The sequence below is a fragment of the Adiantum capillus-veneris genome, chromosome 26 (genome assembly GCF_014529385.1).
Source record: "Adiantum capillus-veneris isolate H3 chromosome 26, ASM1452938v2, whole genome shotgun sequence".
Classification (NCBI taxonomy): Eukaryota; Viridiplantae; Streptophyta; class Polypodiopsida; order Polypodiales; family Pteridaceae; genus Adiantum; species Adiantum capillus-veneris.
Window position 1 is genome coordinate 19,754,393 of NC_140956.1, and position 26,124 is coordinate 19,780,516.

General features: G+C 40.7%; 1 protein-coding gene across 4 annotated transcripts; it reads left to right on the forward strand.

The window, feature by feature from the left end:
- Positions 1 to 1,183: 1,183 nt before the first annotated feature.
- LOC147423090 (cation transporter HKT1;3-like) lies at positions 1,184 to 24,691 on the forward strand. 4 transcript variants are annotated; one of them, XM_086500946.1, is made up of 3 exons: positions 1,184 to 2,426; positions 3,872 to 4,078; positions 24,403 to 24,691. In XM_086500946.1, exons 1-3 carry the CDS (start codon positions 1,207 to 1,209, stop codon positions 24,620 to 24,622), a joined length of 1,647 nt encoding a protein of 548 aa, XP_086357072.1. In that variant the 5' UTR covers positions 1,184 to 1,206; the 3' UTR covers positions 24,623 to 24,691. The 4 variants fall into 4 exon arrangements, with proteins under 4 accessions (XP_086357072.1, XP_086357073.1, XP_086357074.1 ...); XM_086500947.1 differs by having other exon boundaries at positions 24,439 to 24,691; XM_086500948.1 differs by lacking the exon at positions 24,403 to 24,691 and adding an exon at positions 7,758 to 7,791.
- Positions 24,692 to 26,124: the final 1,433 nt, after the last annotated feature.

Genomic DNA, 26,124 nt, shown 5'->3' on the forward strand with positions numbered 1-26,124 from the left:
CCTTGGGTGCTGCTCTGTTCATCCACACCCCCTCTTCCCTTTGCGGAAGACTCAAGTTGGGATTTGTCTAGAGTAAAGATCAAGAAGAATGTAATGCTTGAGAGAGAGAGAGAGAGAGAGAGAGAGAGAGAGAGAGAGAGAGAGAGCGCAAAAGCCTCTAATCCTTGATGTTAGAGCATGTAAGAGTGCGCAAGCAGGCCAACTACTTACAAAGAGTCTGAGCACACTTGCCCACATAATGTGAGCATACCAGATTCGCAAGCTAGGACATTCCCATCGGAAGCACTAAGTAACATCAAGTGAAATAGGACCTCCACAACCGGGCATCGTTTTACTCCAGCAAGAGGGTGGGTAGGGTGCCCTCCACCACTTATCCAAAAAGATGACGTCTGACAATGCACTATTGAAACCCTCCTTCTACGGCCTCCCCGCTCCCGCGGCAGGGAGGCGGCAGGGAAACAACCTGACATCGTCGTGGATAAAAGGCCCATTTTTAAAGATGAAAATAGGAGGCAACCTTAAAAAAATGTAGTGAAATGTGAAAAAAATAAAAAAACCTTGGAGATTTGAAGGGCCCGGACTCCAACTCAGCACCACGATGGTGAAGTGTAGGTAGTGACAAAGAGGATTGGTGGGGATGCCGACCCTAGGGACTAAGTGCCACGGGCATGGGAGGGTGGGATCTACAACGGGAGGATTGTGGGCCGTAGATCTGGGTGCGGATACCCTAGATTACTTTTGTAATCTAAGGTACCCGCATTTTGAAGTAGTCTAAGGTATCCCATTTTGCGAGCATGGAGTTTGAACCCGTGACCTCATCCATGAGAGGCACATGCCCTAACCACTTCGCCTTGCGTCTTACGCACATTTTCGAAACATGGGGACCCTAATTTACTTAAAACACGTGTGCAACGCCGCAAACTCTGAAAGTAATTTAGGGTACCTTAGATTAGTTTTGTAATCTAGGGTATCCTAAATTACTTTCGTCGCCCCCATCGTCGCCCAGATCTACGACCCACAATCCCCCCACCGTAGATCCCAACCTCCCATGCCCATGCCACCTAGTCACGAGAGATGCGGACAATGACATACAAAAGTGGGGAGGTGTGTTTTTGTTTCTTTTTGGGGTGCGGGGGTTTAAATAGGGATGAGAAGTACGCAAACAAATGTAAGTTTCTAACTTTCTAGTGCTGCACTGTGAGAGGAATGGTTAGTGTAGGCCTTGTGCTACATCAAATGTGGATGGCCATCAAATGGGTGAGAGAGCTAGTTTCTAGTGGTGTAGAGGGAGAAGCTTTATGGGTGTGGATGGCCATCAAATGGGTGATGAGTGGTATGTTTAGTGTAGTCAGAGAGCACCGATTTTTGGCTCTCCATGTTACATATTTTCTAGTGCTATCCTTGGTGGGCGCCCTCGCGCTATGGGCTGGCGGACCAAAGGGAGAGCCCCTAGCCTTCTTCGACGCGCTCTATAATGCGGTCTCTGCGGTCACAGAAACGGGCCTGGCCAGCGTGCCGATCCATCGCTTCTCCCTTTGCAACCAGATCATCCTCCTCTTGCTCATGGTTGTGGGCGGCCAAGTCTTCACCTCTGCCATCCCCCTCTTCCTCAGAAAGCTCTTCTTCTTCAGCGAACCCATCCCTCAGAAACCCTCAGATTGCGAAATCGCCACACACCAACATGCTACAAAGACCTATCATGAAGCCTTCCCGCCTCCCTCAGCTGCTGCGGAAACATGGGTCATTTTTACGAGTGCTGGAGACGATCTCATGCAGACACAGAAAACGGCCATGGATTATGAAGCACTCGTCACCTTGAGTTGGTTGACTGCTTGCTATTATGTTTTCTCCATATCGATTGGTTTTCTCATATGCCAAATCTGCATAGTACGCAGTCCACATGCTTCCGCTGTGCTGATGCAGAACCATGTTCATCCTGGCCTTTTCTCCATCTTTGCGACAGTGTCGGCCTTCGGTAATTGCGGGTACATACTTCTGGATGAGAATATGGTGCCATTGCAGCGATCGTGGGTGATGCTTCTCTGCCTTGGTACACTTATGTTGATGGGTAACACTCTATATGCACCTATACTACGCTTTTGCATGTGGGTCTTGTACAGAAGGGCAAATGGAAAGAGAAAAGAAGTGTATGCGTACATACTTGCAGCCAAAGAGAGACGCTTTTCACACATATTTCCAAGTGATGGAACATTTTGGTTAGTGGGGAGTGCGGCGTTTTGGAATGGATGTCAAGTGATGTGCATGCTGGGTATAGATTGGAGAAGTGAGGCATTGAAGGGGCTTGGGGCAGGCTACAAGCTGGTGGTGGCCTTGTTTCAGTCCATCTCTGCTCGTACCGGTGGAATGAATGCTGTTAACCTCTCTGGCTTCTCGACTCCCACTTTGTTTGTTGCTGTTGTTGCCATGTAAGTCCCATTTGAATTGTGTGTGTGCATGGATGCACACACATCTGTTTTGTAGCTTTGCTAAGTTGCTTGTTTGTTTTCTGCATGCAATTGCTTTAGTTCTTTAGAGACATGTCAACATACTCAAAGCTTAAATTTAGTGAGTTAAATTGGAATCAAGGCCACGCTGAGCTAGCAGCATTTTTATATTAATTCATCGCTTTGTGCGGATCCCCTCAGGATAGGGTATATGTAGGTAGTGAATTTTTTTTTGGAACCATTAGGAAAAGTATACTTGGAAATTAATGTCTCATTAGGGCAAGCACGAATGGATTGACATTTATAATTTATGCTACAATAGTAGCATAATAATTTTAACATATTTACCACAAAATTATTGCACCGATGCATATAATCTATATGTAGTAGACATACATTCTACATTGTGATTTTTTTTCCCCCCTTGGGCACTACCCCTTGATACTTGGATATTTTTTCTCTCTTGTGAATCTATCTTTTCATGGTATCATTTATTTCTTATTCAGTACTCTTTTAGTTCTAGGCTTTGTTATGATTTACTTCGCCTATTTCTTTAGAGTATAGATTGATATCTTGAGGGGGGTTACTTGAGGTGCGCGTGTACATGAAACTGTTCACGTCCAATCAATCAATTCACTCCATCTTTTACGAATTACCCCTTTCTTGTGGGGTGCCTAAGAAGCACTCCCCCATTATATGATCATCTAATTCATTGCCTTGGGTGGTTGCTTCAAGAAAAACTCTCTCTCTCTCTCTCTCCTTTGACAACTATAACTTGCAATCTTTCTCAGAGCTTGAGGTTGGTCACTTCTTGAGTTAAGCTATGTATATTCATAGTAGTCTATAAATCCATTTGAGGAAAGAGGTATACATTGTTTACCGAGTTAAGAGTTTGATCCCATGATGTGAAGTATTGGCTCTGTGAACTTTTTTAAGAAAAAATTTAATTTGCAAAGAGTCCCTTTATATAAGGAATTTACATTGACTCAATGAACTTTTTTAAAATACTTTAATTCGCAAACACCCCCTTTATCTAAGGAGTTTGTAAAGATTCATTTCATTAAACTATTTTATTATTTTCTATGCTTATTAAGTTTAAATTTTTTATGACATCATTAAAATAAATTTTTTTGTTTTAGTTTGTGAATGTGTCTCTTTGTTTTATTGTTATTATTATTTTCATTTTAATTTTATTTGTTTTAAAATGCTAATGTGCAGTGTGTACGTTTCACCTTATTGTTCAAGTGGGACCCTTGACAATATATAAACTACTTGTGATTATGTATGTAGTATAATTGATAGTACAATTTTACATTATGATAACAAAAATGCCATGTGATGGGCATTCATATTGAACCTACTTTTCATAACTCTGATTCCCCTCTTAACTTAGTAGGCCTTCTCACCTTGTTTGAATCTCTATGTAGGTACGTTGCCTCGTATCCAATCCATATTATCAAGCACCCAACAAGAAAGTGCAAGGGAAATATATTGTTGACAGAAATATGGAAACTCAGAAGAAAGGAGTCCTTTCTCTTTGTGGCTACTTTTTTGATTTGTTTCTTTGAAAGAGATTCACTAAGGCGTGATCCTTTAAACTTTACTTTTCTCAACATCATCTATGAAGTTATAAGGTACATTCTTTTATCCTTTCTTGAAGGATATTTATCAAGTGGTGAAGAATTCACAATTGTGAGCACACACGCTCTCGTGCACCGACACACTTGCCCAAGTGTGTCAATGATCAATGATGAGTTTTCTTCTTTCTCCTTTCTCCTTTCCCCCTCTAAAAGAAGCTTCAAAGGAGAAGCATTTGAAAATTTATTATTTTCATTATTGATTGTACATATCTTTTTATATTAATAGTTAAAATCTTTTTTGTTTAGTCTGTCAATGGATGGTTCTTTTCATTTCATAGCCTTAGATGACCAGCCTTAAGATGATCTTACTTTCTTCCTTCCATTTTATTCTTTGAGTTTGCCAATGTGAGTCTTCACCTTGTTTTAATTCATTTTCTTTTCTTCTAATGTTTTGAACTTTTGGATCTTGCCATAATTTTGCAAAATCTTTGACTCTATGCCCATTTCTATTATATGGAATTATCCAAGATTTTATATCAAGCTGGCCTCTCTTACCAATTTGCATCAAAACTGCCTTGGCAAAGTGGTGAGGGGGAGGGGATCTTTAGACTAAGGATTTAGGATAATCGTTTATTTTAAAGAGGAATCTTCAAAGATATTTCATTTGTTCTTCAAAGAGGAAAAAGGATGGCATGGCAAGTGTCGTGCGAGGACCCCTTTTTTTAACTACATGCTTTCGCAATGAGCACAAGAAGTTTTGGACAAATTCTCACACTAATTCTCACATTGCGACTTACCTCAACATCATGAGCTTCTGTGAGGGAGGCACCGTATACCTAGCTACGTACGATTGGGGGCAGAGGACTGTCGGCCAGTTTGGGGGGCCGATGGTCCACCGCCCCCAATCGTACCTAGCTAGGTATGCGGTGACTCTTGAGCAGAAGCTCATGATGTTATGCATTGTAAGAAAAACACTGAAAAAGACTCCGTTTTCCTACATGAGAAAATTTCTAAATCTTGTTGTGGAGTTTGCATCCCTATGATGCATCCATGCAAGCCTTCGATCGGCCTATGACCCTTCCTTGGCAGCCTACATCTCCACCTTCCCTACCACTCACAAACCTCCACGGTCCCCCCCTGCCACTCACGGACTTGCATCTGCAGAGCAGGCGGCCTTGTAGCGTGTGTGTGTTAACAGGCGGCCTACAGGTTGCACCTTTGACACCTCTGCCTCCCCTACTACTCGCGGACCTCTGCTTGTAGCTACACGCTCTCCTACCACTCACGGACCTGCACGTGCAGAGCCTTCGGCCCTCCAACTTGTGTGTTCAAAAAGAGAGAGAGAGAGAGAGAGAGAGAGAGACCTCTATTGCGTCGAGGAGAGAGAAAGATCCCAAATTGGGAAGAGAGAGAGAGATGCCCAAGCGTGGTCTCCACGTGGATCGCCTCGCTCATTTCTCTCCCCTCTGAAACTTTCTCGGCATCTTCCCAAGATTCTATCTATTTACACATTTGAAATGATTGGGCAAAATGCTCTTCGTCAAATCTATCATTTTAACAACGCTAAAGGTCACATTGGCCTATGTAAGATGCTAAGAGGGTATTGGCGTCTAGTTAATAATTGCATCAAAATTAATGGTTCATCACCCTCAGCTTTGCCACGTGGAACTATTCAACAACCTCAATTTAACAAATGGACAAAATTAGTGGCAATAATTGTTTGTCACCCTCAACTTTGCCATGTGGCACTTTTCAACAACGTTACTCAACAATCGACGATGGTTCTTCAGTTCTAAGAGTCCCTTTAAAAGCTTGATGTAAGCCAAAAATCTCAACTCTTCGGGTTTTGGAGTGCTATAGCTTTAAAGTTGTGCCATAGTTAGGGTAGAGAAGCCAAGTATAAGACATGCTCCAAAGGTGGGTAAGTCTTATGTTCCAAAGATGAAACTTACCTAGTTCTCAATTTAGAGACAAAAGTTTGGAATATTCTTGGAGTATTGCTAGTGTACCACTTTGTGGTTGTTAAACAAGGTGAGGACACATAAAGGCTTGCCAAATTAAGGGGAGGAAGGGGTTTATGGAGAGTAAGTTTTAATGATTGCCTAAAATTCAGGTGGAGTTTTTGTTGTGTTTCCCCAAATGGTTTACCAAAATACCCCTCTAATTCGATACTTCCCACATTTCAAGAATTCCCAATCATAAATTCCCAAAATACCCTTCAATTTTTTCAAAGTTCCCAAAGTACACCTACTTATGAGATTAAATATCTCCAAAGATGGACACAATTGTAGCTTTTTATAAGAAGATTGATTAATATCAATACAAGATGCTAAAACTAGAATTTGAGTTGATTCGGTAGACTTTGGAGATGAATTGCTTCATGATTTTTAGACATAATTGCCTTTTTGTGAGGTAATTTGTGACAAATTACATGCTAAGCATTCACAATGGATCTCAATTATAAAATAGAAAAAAAGATTAAAAAATCTTGAACAATGCAACCAAACTAAATACAAGTGTATTTTTGAAAATTTTGAAACTTGAGAGATATGGAGATTTCCACAAATTAGAGAAGTATTTTAGTAATTTTCCAAAATAATAAAGTGAAAAGTGCACACTACACATCAGCATCTGAAACCAAAACAAAATAAGATAAAAACAATAAAAGATAGACACATTGAAAAATTAAAACAAAAGAATATTTTAATGTCTTCATAAAAAAAATAGATTCAATAAGCATAAAAAATAATAAGACAATTTAATGAAATGATTTTTTGTGAAGTTCATAAATGAGGGACTCTTTATATCAAAATATTAAAAAACAAATGTTGAATCAACATATCATGGATCAAACTCCTGTGAATACACTCTACACTTTATTCCTTTGTTCTCTAAAGCCCTTTTTAGCAAAAAAATGAATGAAGCTTTGAGAAATATCATTTGAAAGGAAATGATGTCTTTTTCTTCAAGACTTTGAAGGGTTCTTGAGGGACACATATCTCACAACTAGAATTGAACAACCTTCTTCGTATGGATAATAAGACCTTTAGCATGCCAAAAAGTGTACTATCATTGGGTTTTGATTGTATCTAGAAACCTAAATAGAGCATTGAGATGAAGCGTAAAAAATATTGATTCATCTTTTCATGATGGATATAACATAATTTTCACATTTCAAGAATGACCATATTTGTAGACTTTTCCTCAAAATTACTATTTTTTAATTAAACGTCTCTAAATTGGCTCCTCTACCCTAGGATTACGCGTGGACTTAAATTTCATTATTTCATATTAATCATTGAAAGCTTAAAGGCTAGTATGTATCATTGGGAAAAAAAATTGAGATGGTCTAAAAATAAAAATTATGGTCATATAGAATAATGTGTTTCATATGAAAACATTAAAGTGTAAACCATAAGGGTGCATTTAATTTTATGATAAAAAAATGTGTTTGGTTCACTATCTTCAGAATGCTGATTACGCTCAAGAACGTGCTATTGATGGATGGCCCGTAGGACTTGTTGACCCCCAACTCCTGACCTTGACGAAACCATCATGGCTATTATAACATATATCATACTTGGACATAAATACAAATACTTTAGTTAGAAGATCCCTTTGTTGTAACAAAGCAAAGGAGTCCTTTTTCAAACACGAATCAGGGTAAAGGGACCAATTTAAGGCCAACTAAGATAGGCAAAGGATTTCAACCACTGTGTTGCACTGTTTGCAGTCTGGGTGGATGCATTTGACAGTGGAGTGCAAGGACTATTGGGGAAGGAAGCTGCATCGCGAATGGTGAGGTGCGTAGTACGCACAACGTCGAACAAAATTTCTTGCGTAACAAAAACGATCGTGAAAAAGAAGCTAGTGAGGGGTGAAATTTAAGCCATTGTGCCAGCACGGCTCAAACTCACGATCTAATGGCCAAGATGTAATTTTGGCCCTGCGCTAAGTAGCCCAACACCGGCTTCAGTCTGTCCTAGTTCTAGGAAAAATTCAATTTATTAAAAAGTGTCATGGGTGCTTGAGAGTCAGTCGTTGCCTGCATCATCGCCCGTGTCATCGTCTACATCATCATTAGAAGGCTCTAGAAGATTCTAGAAGGTTCAAAAAAGTATCAAGGAGATTCTAGAAGTTTCTAGAAGCATGGAGAAGATTCCAAAAGAATCTAGAAGTTTTTGGAAAGCTTTAGAAAGTTGAAGAAGGATCTAGAAGGTCCTAGAACAACTAGAAGGATTAAGAAGGTTCTAGAAGATTCTAACCTCCTCAAGAAGAACTTAGAAAGTCCTAACCTCCTCAAGTAACCTCCTCAAGCACTAGTATAAATACGGGTCTTGGGCCACAAGCCACTCAGTCTTGCCAACACCAGTTGTGAGGCTCCTATGAGGAAATCCCTCTTCTAGTTCTTATGTTCAAGTCTTGTCCTTGCAATCAAGCCTTGCCTTGTACTCAAGTCATGTAATCCAAGTCTTGTATCTAGCTCTCTTAATAAAGTATTAAGTCTCATAATCAATATTAAGCTTATCATCAAGTCCAAGTTCTTGTACATTGTGAGCGCCTCCTCTTGCTCTCTTCTAGCTCTATACGCGCTCATAACAGTTTGGCAAGACTGCCATCTCTTAATCTTCTCAAGCCATTATGGATCCAACGATGGAAGGTGTCATCAATGCATTGCAAAGCATCCAAGCTCAGTTACAAGAACTTCGTGAGAGTAATGCTCAACTTCAAGGAGGGCAACCCCTAATCTTGGGACCGGCGTTGCAAGATCTTCAATGTCAAATTCAAGAGCTTCAAGAGACAAACACACATCAAGCACAAGTTGCAAGATCCAGCTATTCTCAACAACATAAGAAGGAATTGAAGGTCAACATGCCTGAAAAATTTGATGGGACTAGATCAAAGTTTAGAGGTTTTCTCCAACAAGTGCATCTCTTTATTCGAATGCAACGAGAGAGTTATCTAGATGATGCTTCTCAAGTAGGCCTTATTGGGACCCTCCTCTCGGGTACGGATCTCTCTTGGTTTGCTTCCTTACTTGAAAAAGAATCTCCTCTCCTTCATGACTTTGAAGCTTTTGTGCGGGAATTCTCTGCAACCTTTGGGGATATTGATAGAGCAAGGGTTGCTGAAACCAAACTTAGAAATCTCCGCCAAGGATCAAGATCTATATCTGTCTATGCATTCAAATTTCAACAGCTCACTTGTGATTTGACTTGGCATGGGGAATATTTCATTAGTCAATTTCGCTGGGGATTAAAGGATGACATAAAAGATCTTTTATTGACTATGCCAAAGGTTCACACACTAAGCGAGTTCATCTGTCAAGCAATAGAATGTGATAATCGTCTATTTGAGAGGAGACAAGAGAGGCGTCTTGGGGCACCATTGAGACCCCAAACAAAAGTGACACATAATGGCTACACACCTGAACAGGGGCATGAATCAAGCATTGAGCCCATGCAAATTGATTCAGCACGGTTTCAACCTCTCTTAGCCCCCAGGAGAAGCAAAGGCGTATGTATGTATTGCGGAGAGCAGGGGCACATAGTTCAACAGTGTCCAAGGAAGAGAAGGATGAAGGTTCATGGTGCAATGGCCTCAACGTGTTCGAAAAACATGGACGTCCAACCCCAATAGAGACCGAACAGTTGGACAAAAGACAACCAAAAAAAGGTCTCTTTCTTCCCGCTGATTCCACTTCAAGTTTTATGTTACTAGTCAAGATCCATATGCCGGGTAGGCACATGGACTGTGAAGCATTACTAGATTCAGGCGCAACGGCGTGCTTCATGGACAAAGAATTTACAAAAGAACAAGACATACCACTTGTGGAGAAGTCTAATCCAGCAACTGTAGAAGTCATTGATGGTCGTCCCCTCGCTTCAAGGGATGTCATGTATGAAACTCGCCCCATAGAAGTAACATTGAAGGAGCATGTTTCAAGAGTAGCATTCAATATTATACAAAGCCGAAGCAAAGCCGAAGCAAAGCCGAAGCAGTCCAATTGTTATTGGGCTGCCGTGGCTTGAATTACATAATCTTGACATCGATTGGAGAGCTCGGAGAATTGAACCATGAAAAGTCCAAAAGAAGAAGGAAAGGCATAATAGGCCTATATATCTTGGAGCCAAGGTCTTCATGCGTGCAGCCAAAAAGTGTCCAACTTTCTTGATAATTGCAACACCAACCGACACGTCGACAACAAAAATCATGGAGGCATTGCCACGCCAATATCAAGATTACAGTGATGTTTTTGGGAAGAAGAATGCAGACCTCTTACCGGAGCATCGAATGATTGCGCTATAGAGCTTTAAGAGGGAACCCAACCCCCTTTTGGCACGATATACAAGCTATCTCAAGATGAATTGGTAGAATTATGAAAAATATTGATGAGAATCTTGCTAAGGGGTTCATACGGCATTCAAAGTCCCCAGCAGGAGCTCCAATACTCTTTGTAAAAAAGAAGGATGGAACTCTCCGGATGTGCGTGGATTATAGGGGCCTGAACAAGATCACCGTCAAGAATCGCTATCCCCTTTCCTTGATCCCAGAGCTTCTTGAGCGCCTTGGCAAGGCAAGAATATTTACAAAAATAGACCTTTGCGGTGCTTACAGCCTAGTTAGAATCAAAGAAGGTGATGAATGGAAGACAACCTTTTGCACAAGGTATGGCCACTTTGAATATACCGTCATGCCGTTTGGCCTCACGAATGCCCCAGATGTTTTTCAACATTTAATGAACGATATCTTTCGGGAGTATCTGGATTATTTTGTGGTAATATATTTGGATGATATCTTGATATTTTCCAAGGATCAAGAAGAGCATGAGCACCATGTACGATTAGTTCTTGAAAAGCTTCGTGCATCAGGGTTATATGCAAAGTTGGAGAAGTGCTCTTTTCATGTGTTCTCTCTCATCCCCCCTCGTGTAGGGCTCGCCCCCTCCTTGTATGGATTGGATCTTTGAATTTTGAAACCTCAAGCGCCTCAAGCTTAGGCCCAGTTCCCACCACAAGCTTGGCCCTTAAGCACTGTAAGCTTGGGTTGGGTTCTCACCTCAAGTACAACCCTAGCATCTCAAGCATGACAAGCACCTCAAGCATCTTAGTCATCAAGCACCTCAAGCATCTCAAGCACCTAAGCTTAGGCCGGGTTCCCACCTCAAGCACCTCAAGCTTGGGCCGGGCTCCCACCTCAAGCGTAGCCCTAGCTTACCTAAGGTCAAAGTACTTTTCCACTAACTCTTGGAGGTATTTAAGGTCTTATGCTCCATTGGTTAGCCTTGCTCTTTGATAGACCATCTCTCATTTGGGCCCCTTTACCATTGGCCCCGTGTTGAGATAGATCTATAAGTACATGTCTATATCTTAACCCTTGTTCCCGTTTATTCTCCCACATTAAATGATCAGTTTAATATGAGAAAATAATTTGGGTTGGTTAGATATTAGATTTTATGACATCACGTCCAAAAATACTCCAAGATAATGAAATGTGGAACACATCCTATCCATGATCCGACCAACAACAATGGATTGGTGCACTTATCCATAGTTTTTAGATACGTTTGATTGGTTTCCTACCAGATGCATGTACCTTGAACTCCCACCCGCGGATTTAAACACCGACAACTTGAACTCCAACACAAGGGTCCAAATTGATTATACGGAGCACTTCTTGCCCCTCTCTGCCACTCACAAGCCTCTCTCTGGTTGAAGTTGGTGGCGGCAACTGTCTCCATGTGACTAGAAGGTGGGAGTCCATGCCAGTGTAGACTCCACTACACCAACAGCCTCTTTGTTGTCCTTTCTTGAGTCATTATCACTGCTTTCCTCACGATGCTTGCTTTTACCTTTGTCCTTTGTAGAATCTCTGTCTTTGCCTTTGGATCTGCAATCTTTAGCCAAATGACCGCTCTTTCCACAACTGTAACAACGGTTCTTGGTCTTATTTCTGGAATCTGAAGCAACAAGTGCTTCCACACCCTTCTCAAAAATCTGAATTTTGTTGTGAGTTATTAACACTTCCTCCTCCTCAATGAGAAAAGAGATGAGATCATCATTTTCTAGCTTTTCCTTTGTGATTTGTAGTTGAAGTGTCCTAGACATTGTTTCATACGCCTTAAGCAACTTCATGAGAACCAAAGCAACTACCTAAGTACGCACTTCTCATAGCCAATAATTGATCGTGAATAACTTTAGCCTTCATAAGAAATTATTGCATGGAACTTCTTCGTGGAAACTACATGGCAAATAATTGTCCAAGAAGGACGACTTCTCGCATCGTAGAATCCCGAAGAAACATTCCAACGAGCTTGAACCACATATCTTTGGCAGCCTTCAAAGTCTGAATGTTTGGAGAAATATTATTTCTAAGAGATTCCGCAAGGCTGACATTGCCTTTGTAGTAGCAACATCCCAATTGACATATGATTTGAGATACTCGTCATCTTGAAGGTGGGTGTACTTGTTGTTGGGATCCCTCGTAAAACGAGGCTCCAAGCCGTCGACAATATTCCATAAGCCTTTTTATGAGAACTAGAGTTGCATGATCAAATGCCAATGAACATAGTTATTTCCGTTCAATTTGTGCTGGCCCTCGAGCAAGGGGGTGCATGTTGAAGTTGCAAGATCTAGAAATTTGGGAATCCTCCTCACACTCCAAGAGGTAGCCGCACTAATCGAGCTGCAAAATATTCTCCAAGCAGTTCCCCAAACTCGTCCTCAAGTCGTGCCAAAAGAGGGCTCTCTATAGCCTCTAATCTCCTCGCCTCTTCCAAGCCGCTCCACACAAAAAAGGTGTTTTAACACCCCTCTCTTCAGCTCCATACTGCTTGCCAAGGGGCCTTAAAGACCTCCTTCCAAAACACCTCCACAAGAGCAATTTTCCCTCTCACTTTCACTAGCTACCGTCCTCTTCCACACCTCTGGCGTTTTAAAACGCTGAGCTCCATAGTGGTAATAAGGAGGGGTGATGTGGTCGCAGAAAATGGGGGTGAGTGTTGCTGTTGTCGTAATTTCAAAACAGAGGGGGAAGGAAAGGAACTGGCGCTGCAAAGGATTTGCAAAGTGGCCACTAGGGTTCTAAAATGCTCGCCTCATGTTGTCGCCAAGGGGCCATTGCAAGCGGCGTTTTAAAACGTTGGCAGGAGAGGGGATCTTCAGAGTCGTCAAGAACAAGGGTAGGAGCATTTTAAAACGCTCATGGACAGCGGCCTACTATCATCAAGGCCCCGTTCACCACCGGTTGAGGACGACGGCATATCAAAATGCCCGCCTCATCACAGAGGGGGTGAGGCCTATAGTGTGCCAATGACTGTTTTTTTATGCGACTAAGAAAACACCTAAAGATCTTATGGATGCTTGCCAACTTGTTGAAAGAAGTCGCATATATATGCCATGTACATACTCGACCGTGCTCAATCAAGGTCACCATTATGTACATATCTCCTGGACGGATTGGACCCTTGTTTGCGCCATCATGGTTTTTTAGGATTCCTCGTACATGATGTAAATATGCTCTTGAGTCTCAATAAAACAAGTGGAAGTATGGAGAATTCTCTCTCATGCGCAAAAACGTGATCTGTATAGTCGCCTTTGCACCTCGGCTATATCCTTGTAGATTTTATTTATATCACGTACATCGTGTATAGAAAGTGATGGATTCTGAAATGGAGTGCTTTGAAATGCTTTGAAGAATCACCATGACAAATTTGGTGATTCTTGGTAACCAGTTTGCCCAATCCCCATCGAAAATGGATTTTCATAGACAAAACAGGCTAAAAATGGCTCAAAAATGGTCAAAACTGGCCAAATTTGGTCCAAATTGGCTAATTTTTGACATGTCAGCTCACATGCCATGGAGAACAAAAGGGGGGGGGGGGGGGGGGGGGGACTGCTTGTTGAAGTGAAAACACATAGAATTCATTACTCTAAGAGAGGGATCCAAGAGGATTCACAGTGGTGTGTGCGCAGTTCCGCTCCTGTTTGTCGTGCTGTTTCTCTTCTTCCCCACCTTTGAAGAGTGAATTACTCCTTCCTTTTATCAATTTGATGTTTAGGGATCATCTTGGGTGCTCTGTGATTGAGCTTTTTTCCATGGTCATGGCATTTTGGTGAAGAAGATAGAGACGTTTTCTACATAGTCTACGGGTGTGTGTGTGTGTGCATTGGGACTGAGTGTGTAAGGAAGAGTGGGAGAGATTTGGGAATTCGGTTGTGTGTGAGAGGATATGAGTATGTTGTTGGCTGAACTTTGATCACCTCGGGAGGACCTTCACATCGGCTTGGTGGGCGTCTGCTGTGATCTTAAGCCTCATCGTCACCGACTCTCTTGTTGGGTTGGCAGGAGCTTGTAATCCCCACAAGTTGCCTCTTGATTCGAGTGAAGAAGGACCTATTTGGGTCCGTTTCCTTTACCATTTGGGTGTGTGAATATCCATTCCAAGCTGCAAGAAAGCTATGCTATAGATGTGAAACACTTTTAGCCCTCCTTGTCAGCTTTTGTTGTCCCCTACTAAGGAGGGCAAGAACTCTATGCATACTTTTGGATTACAGTTCAAGTTGAGTTGTTGATGTATATGGTTGTGGGTCCTTTGGGATAGCTGCCTATGTATGTGCAAAAATGTGGGCAGCAATTGAGGCGGTAATTGAATTGGATTGCAGCCTTTATTGGGGGTCGTGAGGTGTTGTGAAGCCAAGCACTGAAGGCCGAGTTGCCTAGTGTGAGGTGGATTAGGTACTGGAGCGATCCATCAACACCCTTACCCTATCGACGTTACATGTAAGTGATTTTGTGGTGGAGAAAGATGACACAAAGCTTTCCTGAATTTCATGGATTGCCACATGAAGATGCTAATGCGTTTATAAAAAAATATTGAAGTGGAATGTTTACTATGTGGCATACACGATCCTGCAGTTATGCTGCGTCTTTTTGGTTACACCTTGCAAGGTGATGCAAGGGAGTGGTTGCAAGATTTTAAGGCACAAGCTCAAGCACAAAATATACCAGTTGTGCTTGATTACAACCTAGTTGAGCATGCTTTTTTGAATCACTTTAGAGAAGGAGAGGAGCCAGATACTGTTTGGAACGATATTTTAAATCATGTGCTGAAGGAGAATCAAAGTGTTGATGTTTACCTGAAGCAGTCTACACGTGTTTGGGAACATTGGTGTGTATCTCTTGGAGATGAGACTCCACCAACCATGTTAAAGAAGAACCGTTTTATTGCCAACCTCAAAGGGAGTTTAAAGCTCAAAGTGGAATTAAGGAGGCCAATCACTTTCTAAGAAACAGTAACCATAGTCAGGCAAAAGGAGTGGAAGACACATTGATTAAGTGAATATGGAATAATTATGGATCATGTAGTGGAAAGAAGGGGACATGAGAGATAGGTTCAAGTGTATGGAGGCCAGGGTGAACAAGGAGCCCATAGCCAAATGGATACAGAACAAATGCAATGGAATATAGAAAACATAATGAATATGATGCAAGAATTGCACCTAAATGTCATTGGAGGTGCACGTGGAAGAGGTGCTTATGCTAGAGGTGCTCCACCACAAGCGGGAAGAGGGGGTCCTCAACAATATGAAGCTCCACCACCTATTGGAAATCTTGGACTTGGACGTGGTGTGTATCTTGGTAGAAGATTTATTCCTACATGCTACAATTGTGGAGAGCTTGGACACATTATCATTCACTGTGATCGACCACCAAGGATGGGAGGTGATATGTACCCTCTTCCCCAGAGCTTACCGAATAGAGCCAATGACTTTGCTTTGGATAGTAGAGGGGATCAGGGTACTCATGAAGTTCACCAAGAAGCCCAAGATCTTGGTGGTGGTGGCCATGTGGGAATCATTTGTGTGGAGGACAAAGAAGTTGACATGATGCCCTTAGGAAAAAGAGAGAGGCAAGGCAGTGTTGTAGGTTCGAGTAGGAAAAAGGGAAAGGAGAAGAAGGTGAAGATGCCAAAGCTAAGAGGAAAAGGAAGCCACAAAGGGGGTTCCAAGTTGCAGATCTTCCATTGGGAGAGGGCGAGCATGCTTATAACCTTCAGGATGATCTTGTTAGAAGGAAAGCAAACATCACATTTGGGAAACTCATGAACATGGTTCCTAAACTCAAACGTGTATGCAAGGGGCTTGTAAATCCAATTGAGAAGGAGCCTAAGCATGGATCTGTGAGGGTCTTATGTATGGGTGAGTTGCCAAACATTTGCCGAGTTGTAGATGCTTGGCATAGAGGGCAAGAATTGGGAGAGGCTTATATTGATGGTGGTGCCCAAATATGCGTAATCACACAATTTTGTGTGGAGAAGTTCGGACTTATCATTTCAGGTGGCTCAAAAGTTTAGAATACAGTTGGCCAATCATGCTAAATTCAAATGTTTGGGAGTTATAAAAAACCTTGACGTAGAGGCATTTGATGTCAAGACACTTGTTAATTTTCATGTCGTGCTTGCGGGCCTTGGAGCTTTTCCTCTTATTCTAGGGAGACCTTGGCTGAGAGCAGTGGGAGCTATCTAGGAGTGGGGACATGGAACCACTACTATCTATATCAAGAAAGGAAGTAAGAAGAAGTTTGATATGCCCAACAATCTGCCACTAGAAATTGATGAAGAGGATGAGGATGAAGAATATTCAACTTCAATCAACTGACGAGCCTTGGCACTACTCTATCTCTGACAGTGAAGTTGATGTATCTTATTTGCTTCTTGAAGAGGAAAAGGGTGAGAATGCTCGTGTTTTTTCAAGTGTCAGATGATGGAGGTATGTCAAGCCGTTATGAGCAACTAGAAGAGCTTATGCAACAAAGAGTGGATCCTTTGGTCAAGGAAGACATGTTACAAAAGATGCTATGTTTAGATCTTTTTGAAGGTGAAAGAAATGAGTTCTTAAGGATGTTAAAGAAGCTCGCTCCCAAATCTTTTTATCACCTCCTACCAAGAAAAGGAAAGGATGTGTAGATTGAACTCAAGGATGGAGCAATACTTGTTAGGCAAAAGCTTGGAAAGCTTGGACATAAGGAAATGACAGCTTTAAGAGAAGAGGTGAATAAGCTTTTGGAAGGAGGTTTCATATGCCCTGTTGATGATGCAGAATGGGTAAGTCTTGTTGTGGTGACCCCCAAGAAGGATGGAAGATGGAGAGTCTGTGTTGATTATAAGCCATTGAATGCAGCCACAAAGAAGGATCCTTGACCCTTGCATTTTATTGATGAGACTCAGTTGCAAGACATGAACGATATAGTGTGTGCGATAGTTTTTTAGGTTATTTCCAAATATCTATTGCTCTTGAAGATCAGAAGAAGACTACTTTCAGAACTCCATGGGGATGTTTCTATTATTGTGTCCTACCATTTGGGATTACCAATGAATCTGGCGAGTACCAAAGAAGAGCTAATTGGGTGTTCACTCCATATTTGGGGAAATTTGTCAAAGCCTTTTCATCGATGATTTCTGTGTGTATAGTACTTGACTAGATCATTGTATGAAGCTTGAGATGGCATTTAGACGATATGATGATTGTGGAGGACGATTAAATCCAAAGAAATGTCATTTGGCACAACCTAGAATCAAGCTTCTAGGACATGTGATATCAGAGAATGGAATAGATCTAGATCCTGAGAAGGTCAAGGCATTATTGTCTCTACCATCCCTAAAGGATACAAAGAAATTACCCACTTTTATCCAAAAAGTGTGAATCAGCCCAATTTGGGTGGCTATCATTGTGGGTGAATAGGAGGTAAGCCTATTTAAAGGCTAAGAGAAAGTAATGTAATCCCTCTCTTTTTTTGTGACCAGTCGTGAGCTTAACCTTTCCTCTCTTGAGTCTGCTTTCTCCCTCCCCCGCCTAGCTATGTCTCTCCGTGACACCATCGGCTTTATCGTATTTTCAACAAGTGGTACTAGAGCTTTGGCAAAGCGGGATGATGCAAAACAACTGAAGCGGCTGAGGTGGGTGCACGAGAGGCTAGAGTATGGGAGTTTGGAGTGCAAAGGTCGTGAGCTCGTGAAGAGTTGATGGCAAATGTATTTGAGGCTTGCTACAGCCAGGTGCTCAAAGTGTTGTCACAGCCTGTGCATCATCCTCCCACTATTGCTAGCCTCAATCGAATCGGCTCCTTATCAGCTCATGGAAATGGTGCCCCGATCCAAGCTTCATCACCTTCATCCCAATAATGGAACCCCTCATTGGCACAACGTGCAATCTCTTAACGAAGGTGAGCCCGAGCTTGAATCTGACATAGAGGAGCCCCTGCTTAATCCTCGCTCAACCATAATTGACCCCAAGTCCTAGTTCTCAGTTATGCTAAGGAAGTAATTATGCAGTAGGTGCATGAGCTTTGTGTTGAGCGACAAATGCTACTCGGCAGCTCATTTGACATCATCACTGATGTAAGGAAAAGCGCAAATCGCGATGTCTAGGAGCACATAATAATTTCCTTGCATTATTAAAGTGTGTTTTTAATTTTTTCTGGACATGTTCTTTTTATAAAAAAAAAGGGATTCACACAATTTGGCATGTGAAATCCATCGACAACAATCTTTTATTTAGTTTGTATGATGTATAAAAGTTTTTGGCCAAAACTCATCTTAGTCCCCATGTTTATCTTTCTAGCAAAGATATGTAAGAGAATAGACATTGCCCCTGTGAGTACAACAACACCGGAGGTAAGACCTTCCCTGTAAAATCCCCATTCTTTTAACCCACTCTCATGAGGTTAACGGGTAAACCTAAACCCGAGATTTGGGCATAAACCAAAAACTCCTTGTGTTGGTAGCTCATTGGTAGCACCAGGTTGTGAGAAAACCTAAAACTCAAGGTTTGCGAGTATACCAAAAACTCGTTGTGTCATGAGAGTGAAGACCTTTTTTCAAGGGGGCGTGTGATTATGCCAAGTTTGGCTGAAGGGGGTGCTTGTTGAGTCAGCCCAACTTGGGCGGCTATCATTGTGGGTGAGTAGGAGGTAAGCCTATTTAAAGTCTAAGAAAAAGTAATGTAATCCCTCTATTGTTTTGTGACTAGTCGTGACCTTATCCGAGTTCCTCTCTCTCGTCTTCTCTCTCCCTCCCCCTCCTAGTTATGTCTCTCCGTGACGCCATCATCTTCTTCGTGTTTTCAACAAAAAGTTAGGTATATGAGTAGATTCATGTCCCTATCATCAGAGATTCTCTATCCTTTACAGCAAGCAGTAAAGGTTGACCCCTTAGTTTGGACTGTTGAATGTGAAGACGTTTTTGAGAAATTCAAGGAGACTTTGGGTTCTCTTCCTACTATGCAAGATTTAGATTGGAAAAAAGAGTTTTATGTGAACCCATCAGTGGGAGAAGATGCTATTGGTGCCATGTTTTTACAAAAAGGAAAAGGATCACAATATATGAGGCCCATATATTGTGCAAGCCAAGTTAAGAATGCTACTAAGAGAGGTTATTCTGAAGTGGAGCTTGTTATGGTTACCGGTGTATATGCTTGTAGAAGATCCATGCATTATCTACTACCACGGCCTTTTACCTTCTCGACGAGCTATTCTCTACTTTCTCAATTGTTCAATAAACATGTCAAAGACAATGATGAAATGGATGACTGAGCTTCAAGAGTTTCGATTCTTATTTATGGTTGAGGAAAGCACTAGAGCTATTGTGGTAGATCTTCTTACGTATAAAGAGAGTCCACTTTTGATCAAAGAGGAAACCGTGAAGCAAGAAAGGGTGAGAATACAAGAACTTAAACACGCATGCTTGATGTATTTTGATGGCTCATTTAGTAAAAGTCATGATACAGCATCTGAAGGCATTGTAATTTATGATCCAAAAGGAGTTTTGATTAGGAAGCAAGGCCTAAAGCTTGATGCAAAAAGCAACAATGAGGTTGAATACATTGCTCTTTAAATTGGTTTACATATATGTATCGTTTACAAATAAGGGGTGATGCCTTGCTAGTAGTTAAGCAAGTTCTGGGAGTGTGGAAAAACAAAAATCCAAAATTGAAGGGCCTTTGTCTGCAAGTGAAGCAATTTTTGAAACAATTTGAAGGTTGGAGCATCATGCATGTTGATAGGTCCCAAAATGAAGAAGCCAATTCAGTTTTGCTGATGAGGCTATGTATCATGGAAGAGAAACCTTATGGAAAGAAGAAGATTTTTTGCAAACATTCCTTCTACTTCAAGACATTCTAGCATCAAAGAAATATGTGTTGATGAGGAAAGTTGGTAAATATGTGCTTTATGATGATGTTCTTTTCATGATTTGGTGCTACATCGCACACCATAGAAGGAAGAGATTTATAGAATTTTAGAATAGAACCATGAGGGATGTTGTGGTGGACACTTTGTAATGAAAGTAACACAAAAGATCTTATAAGAAGGGTATGTGTGGCTAAGCATACAAAAGGATGTCCATCATTAGTGCAAATCATGTTTAGCATGCCAACGTAACGGTAACAGAGTACTCAAAGCTGAATTTCACAACATTATGTTGGCTTGTGGTGTGTTTGAGAAATGGAGCCTTGATGCAATAGGGTCATTGCCTATGACTGGTAGAGGAAAATGTTATATTCTTACTGCAGTTGACTACTTGTCAAGATGGGCAAAGGCAAAGGCAGTAAAGAAGATCACCAGCAAGGATGTTGTAAAATTTGTGTATGAGGATGTATGTTGTAAGTTTGGTGTACCATTTGAATTGCTCTTTGATAATGGTCCGGGCTTTTGTGGAGAGTTGATCGACTATTTATGTGAGAAGTTGAAGGTACAACATAGGTACACCACTCCATATTATTCGCAATGCAATGGAATGAATAAAAGATTTAATGGAGATCTTATGAGGATATTTACCAAAATGACTCAAAGTCATAGTAAAACATGGGATCTTGAACTTTCATGCGCTTTGTAGGGTTATAGACATTTGTCAAATCAGAAACAAGATTTTCTACGTTTCACTTGGTATTTGGAAAGGAAGTGTTGTTGCCCATTGAAGCTGAGATTCCTTCTATCAAGATGCTCATAAAGTTAAATGAAGAGGCAACCGACATGCTTGAAGAGAGACTTTTGCATTTACAATGTTTACAACTTGATCGTACTCTTGCTTTTGAGCAGTATGAGAAAAATCAACATGATCAACAAAGAAGGTTCAATGAAACTATGAAGGACAAGGAGATAGAGGAGTTTGAAATAGTATTAAGATACAACAGAAAATTGGATAGCACCTTTCAAAAAAAAGTTTCAAATTAAATGGGAGGTACGTTCATGGTAGCAAAGAAGTACAAGAATGGCACTTATTTATCAGTTTGTTGATTTGGATGGAACCATGCACTCATCTATAGTTAATGATCCATGCTCAAAGTATGTGCCAAGAATGATGATAATTGTAGAAGATGATATACTTCTTGAAGAGTATGACAACTCAAATGTCACTTTACATGCGAAGGTAATTTTTGGGGATGATATGCGCTCTTTGTTTGCCTTGGAAATTGCTGCTGCTGATCATGAATGATCTAGCAGACTAGGGGGTTGGCAAGTTATGACAAGTTTGTTTATGCGACTAGAAAATTCTTGCCAACATGTTGAAAGAAGTTGCATATGAATATACCATGTACATACTCAAGCGTGCTCAATCAAGGTCACCGTTATGTACATATCTCCTGGACCCTTGTTTGCGACATCATGGTTTTCTAGAATTCCTTGTACATGATGTAAATACGCTTTTGAGTCTCAATAAAACACGTGGAAGTATGGAGAATGCTCTCTCATGCGCGAAAACGCGATCTGTGTAGTCGCTTGTGTACCTCCGCTATATCCTTGCAGATTTTACCCAGATCATTCGTATCGTGTATAGAAAGTGACAGATTCTGAAATGAAGTGATTTGATATTCTTTGACGAATCATCGTGACAAATTTGGTGATTTTTGGTAACCGTTTTCCTCATTCCCCATCGAAAATGGCTTTTTGTAGGCAAAATTAGGTTAAAAATGGTTCAACAATGGTAAAAAACTGGCCAAATTTGGAAATTGGCCAATTTTTGACACATCAGCTCGCATGCTGTGGAAAACAAAAGGGGGACTGCTTGCTAAAGTGAAAAACAGAGAATTCATTACTCTAAGAGGATTCATGGTGGTGTGTCTGTAGTCCTACTCCTGTTTGTCGCCATGTTTCTCTTCTTACCCACCTTTGAAGAGTGAATTACACATTTCTCTTATCAATTTGATGGTAGGGATCATCTTGGGTGCTCTGTGATTGATCTTTTTCCAATGGTCATGGTGTTTTGGTGAAGAAGATAGAGGTGTTTTCTACATAGTCTACCGGTGTGTGTGTGTGTCTGTGCGCCATTCGGACTGAGTGTGTAAGGAAAAGTGGGAGAGTTTTGGGAATTGAGTTGTGTGAGAGGATATGAGTATGTGTCTTTGTTGTCTGAACTTTTGATCACCTTTGGGAGGAACTTCACATCGGCTTGGTTGGCGTCTACTGTGATCCCAAGCCTCATCGTCACTGACTCTCTACACGCATCTTGTTGTGTTGGCAGGAGCTTGTAATCCCCACAAGCTGCCTCTTGATTCGAGTGAAGAAGGACCTATTTGGTGAGTTCCTCTACCATTTGGGTGTGTGAGTATCCATTCCAAGCTGCAAGCAGGCTATGTTATAGAGGTGAAATGATTTCAGCCCTCCTTATCACCAATAGCCTGTCAAAATGTTGGCGTTCTAGAACGTCGTCCACAGAGTTGTGCACTGGTAACAGGTTGCCGTCAAGGCAATGTTTTGGAATGTCGACTGTAGAGGGTGGGGAGGGAAAATGTATAGACGACAAAGGAGGATATACTCCTCATGAGCTCTCTTTACGGGTGCAACTTCTCCTCCGCCAAGGCTCTGATACCATGTCAAAGTCGACGATGCGGAAGGGTAGAGACCAAGGAGAGAGAGTCTTTTGACCCAACCAACCTTAGAAATAACTATATGAATGTGTAATACAATGGAGGCAATGTGTTCATATATACCAACCTCAATAAAAAAACCAAAATAAATAATGGGATCACATTGGGAACTTCACTCGAGATGCCAAAACTCTTAACAAGAATTTATGCTTAAATTGATGTCAACACTACTTCATGAGAGACACTATATTTATGGGCAACAACTTTGTGAAAAAGTTTTATTGATTTGGATGAGTAATTTCTATCAAAAATAAAAATACATTTAATTTATGAATTATCGTAGCTATAAATTATAATTTTGCTTTCTGATTCACCAAAAGGTTAATCTAATAACCCATCATTGAACCTATTGCTACTTTGATTGGAAAGTTTTCATACAATCCTCAGTGTAGTTCCACAACAACACTTTTTTTTTTTTGCAAGGAGATCTTATACATATGCATGCCAATTTATGACTTTACACCACCCCCCACAACAAGACTTTAAAACGCAAAGCAAGTTCTCTCTCCATGTGTGTGTGTGTGTGTGTGTGTGTTGTGCCGCTTTCACCAGATGCTCTCTCTCTCTCTCTCTCTCTCTCTCTCTCTCCACTTGTGTTGTGTTGCTTTCGCGAGATGCAAAAGTAGTGCGGTTGGACAAGACGAAGCTCTATGCGGCTTTCACATGATAATTCAAAAAAGGGAAAATGATCAATATACCCCTCTAATTTGTGGAAATTTCCAAAATACCCCTCAAATTTAGAAAAATCCCAGAATACCACCAATATTTTGTCATGAATTCGCAAAATGCCCTTCAAATTTTTCAAATTCCCAAAGTACCCTGGTTTTGAGATTAAATTTCTCCAAAGATAAAGAAATTTGTATCAATACAAGATGTTAAAACTAGAATTTATATAGGCTTTGGAGATGAATTGTTTCATTATTTTTAGACATGATTGCCTTTTGTTGTGAGGTAATTTGTGACGGACTACAGGCTAAGCACTCAAAGATGAATCTCAATTGTAAAGAAGGAATAAAGATTAGAAAATCTTGAAGAATCCAATGAAAAAAGGTACAAGGGTATTTTAGGAATTTTCAAAATTTGAGAGATATTTTTGGGAATTTCCACAAATTAGAGGGGTATTTTGGTAATTTTCCCTTCAAAAAATCAAAAAAACTTTCAATACATGTATAGACAAAAAGATAAAAATTACAAAGCGAAGTGGGTCAAATGATTTGCATTATAAATTGTCATTAGGACATGAAAAGTCAAGAAATGTAAGAGTCAAAAGCTTTTAGGATACCTATATAACAAAGTGGCATTACTACAAATTTCACACTTGGTTTCATTTTCTCTTTGTTCTGGTCTCTTTTCATTCAATTCTTTAAGCAATGCATATGATTTACTGTTTTTGAGTCATTATGATGTTTTATGGCTTGATTGCATTAATCAAGTTCTTGTTTTATGCCAAATTAGTGCTTATGGAAACGTGGGTCTAACCATAGGCTACAGTTGCAGCTTAAAGACGATCATGACACATACAACAGAGTGCTTGGATACTCCATGTGCGTTCTCTGCAAAATGGAGTTTTGGTGGGCAAGGGGTTCTCATATTGGTGATGTTGTTTGGTAGACATCGAAATTTGCTTGAAGATATTGATTGGGATATTGTCTTCCCAATAAATATACCATCATGATCTTCCAATTGTTATAATTCAAATATAACAAAAAAATTTCCATGATAATGCAAAGGACTTTTTTCTATCTACCATTTTAGTTGCTCAAAAAGATAATTTCCTGTTTCTTCTACGACTGTTAGTGATCCTTTCAGCTTTATTTGCCTATCCAAACTAAAGTTCTTCACAATTTTCTTTATTTTTTAATTTTTCTTTAGCCTTTTATTTTTCTTTGTATTTGAAAGATTTTTTATTTTTCAACATAATTTTCGTGTTTAGTTCAACAAAATAGTTAAATTCTCACAAATTGCACTCGCCTATAAGCAACCTAATTCTTCCAAAATATAGGCAATGGGAAGTAGCACCCTTCCCTAAGGAAAGACATATTTTCATATTGGCCTTCTAATGACAAAATATCATAGAAATTACATGTCAATTTTTGTGACTTAGCGAAATCTTCGGCGGTGAAGAATCTAATAAGGCAACGAATTTGGTGATAATGGCGCCTTTAGAGGGCCCTTCAATATTTGTGTGATCACCCCATACCATGTCAATTACCTAAAAAACCGGCTTGCAAGAAAACAGGAGGTGACCCACCCCAACCTCTTACTCCAACCTCCAAAACAAGAGCTCAATTAGCTGAAATGTGCTACTTGCTACACATGTAGTTCTAAAGAAAGCTATCCACTACTCATGGCCTCAATCGGTCCTTGTGAATGTAAGTGCTACTTGATTCAAAGACATCCGGCCCTTGTAGATTACCTATGTATTGACATGCTTGTCCATTGCCATGGGAGACGAGTTTGTTGCTATGGTAGGGTGCATGTAAAGCCTTCTTTCCTGTGCAAAAAATCCCAAAAATCAAGCCCCCATCACACCACCAAAAGCAAACACACAAGCTGCCATAGAAAGAAAGAGACCAGCCAACCCTAAAGCTATCGAAGCTCTTATCTTGAGGAAGTTTTCAACCAACCTTGAAGAGACTGCAACTCGTGCTCAAAAGAAGAAGTTCTCATCCAAGGAGTACAAACATCTTCTTCAAAACACTCAAGACAATTAATATCTTAATAAGTAAGCTCATGTTTATATCTTTGTTCAAGAAGCTCACTCATTTTTATCCTATTTATAAAGATTCCGATGTATTTTCCATCATGAAAATTTAGGTGTGTTTCTCGTGAGGAGCAAGAGTGTAGAAACACCAAAGGTAGATACACATCGTCAAATCAATGTAACCACCCCACCTTCCTCCCGGACAAATCGTAGAAAACGAAGGGGAAAAAAGCAAGGGAAGGGCCACAAGAGTAAGTCCACTCCTTGCACTTCAAGCAAAGGTTAGATTCCCAAAGGAAGGAACTAAAAAAATAGCTGCACCAACTCAACAACTTCTAAGTCTCAATGAAGACAAAGTAAGAAAACCGACAGTGCAACTGGCAATGTGTACTATACCATGGATAGAAGAGGACATGGATAAGACATTTGCAGCTCGAGAGGAGGAGCTTTCTCTACAAAAACATTCAAACCAA

Coding starts and splice junctions, on each gene's coding strand:
- LOC147423090 (XM_086500946.1), top strand. CDS start 1,207: ATGGTTAGTGTAGGCCTTGTGCTACATCAAATGTGGATGGCCATCAAA. Junction 2,427..3,871: donor TTTGTTGCTGTTGTTGCCAT/GTAAGTCCCATT, acceptor ATCTCTATGTAG/GTACGTTGCCTCGTATCCAA. Junction 4,079..24,402: donor ATCATCTATGAAGTTATAAG/GTACATTCTTTT, acceptor ATGCCAAATTAG/TGCTTATGGAAACGTGGGTC.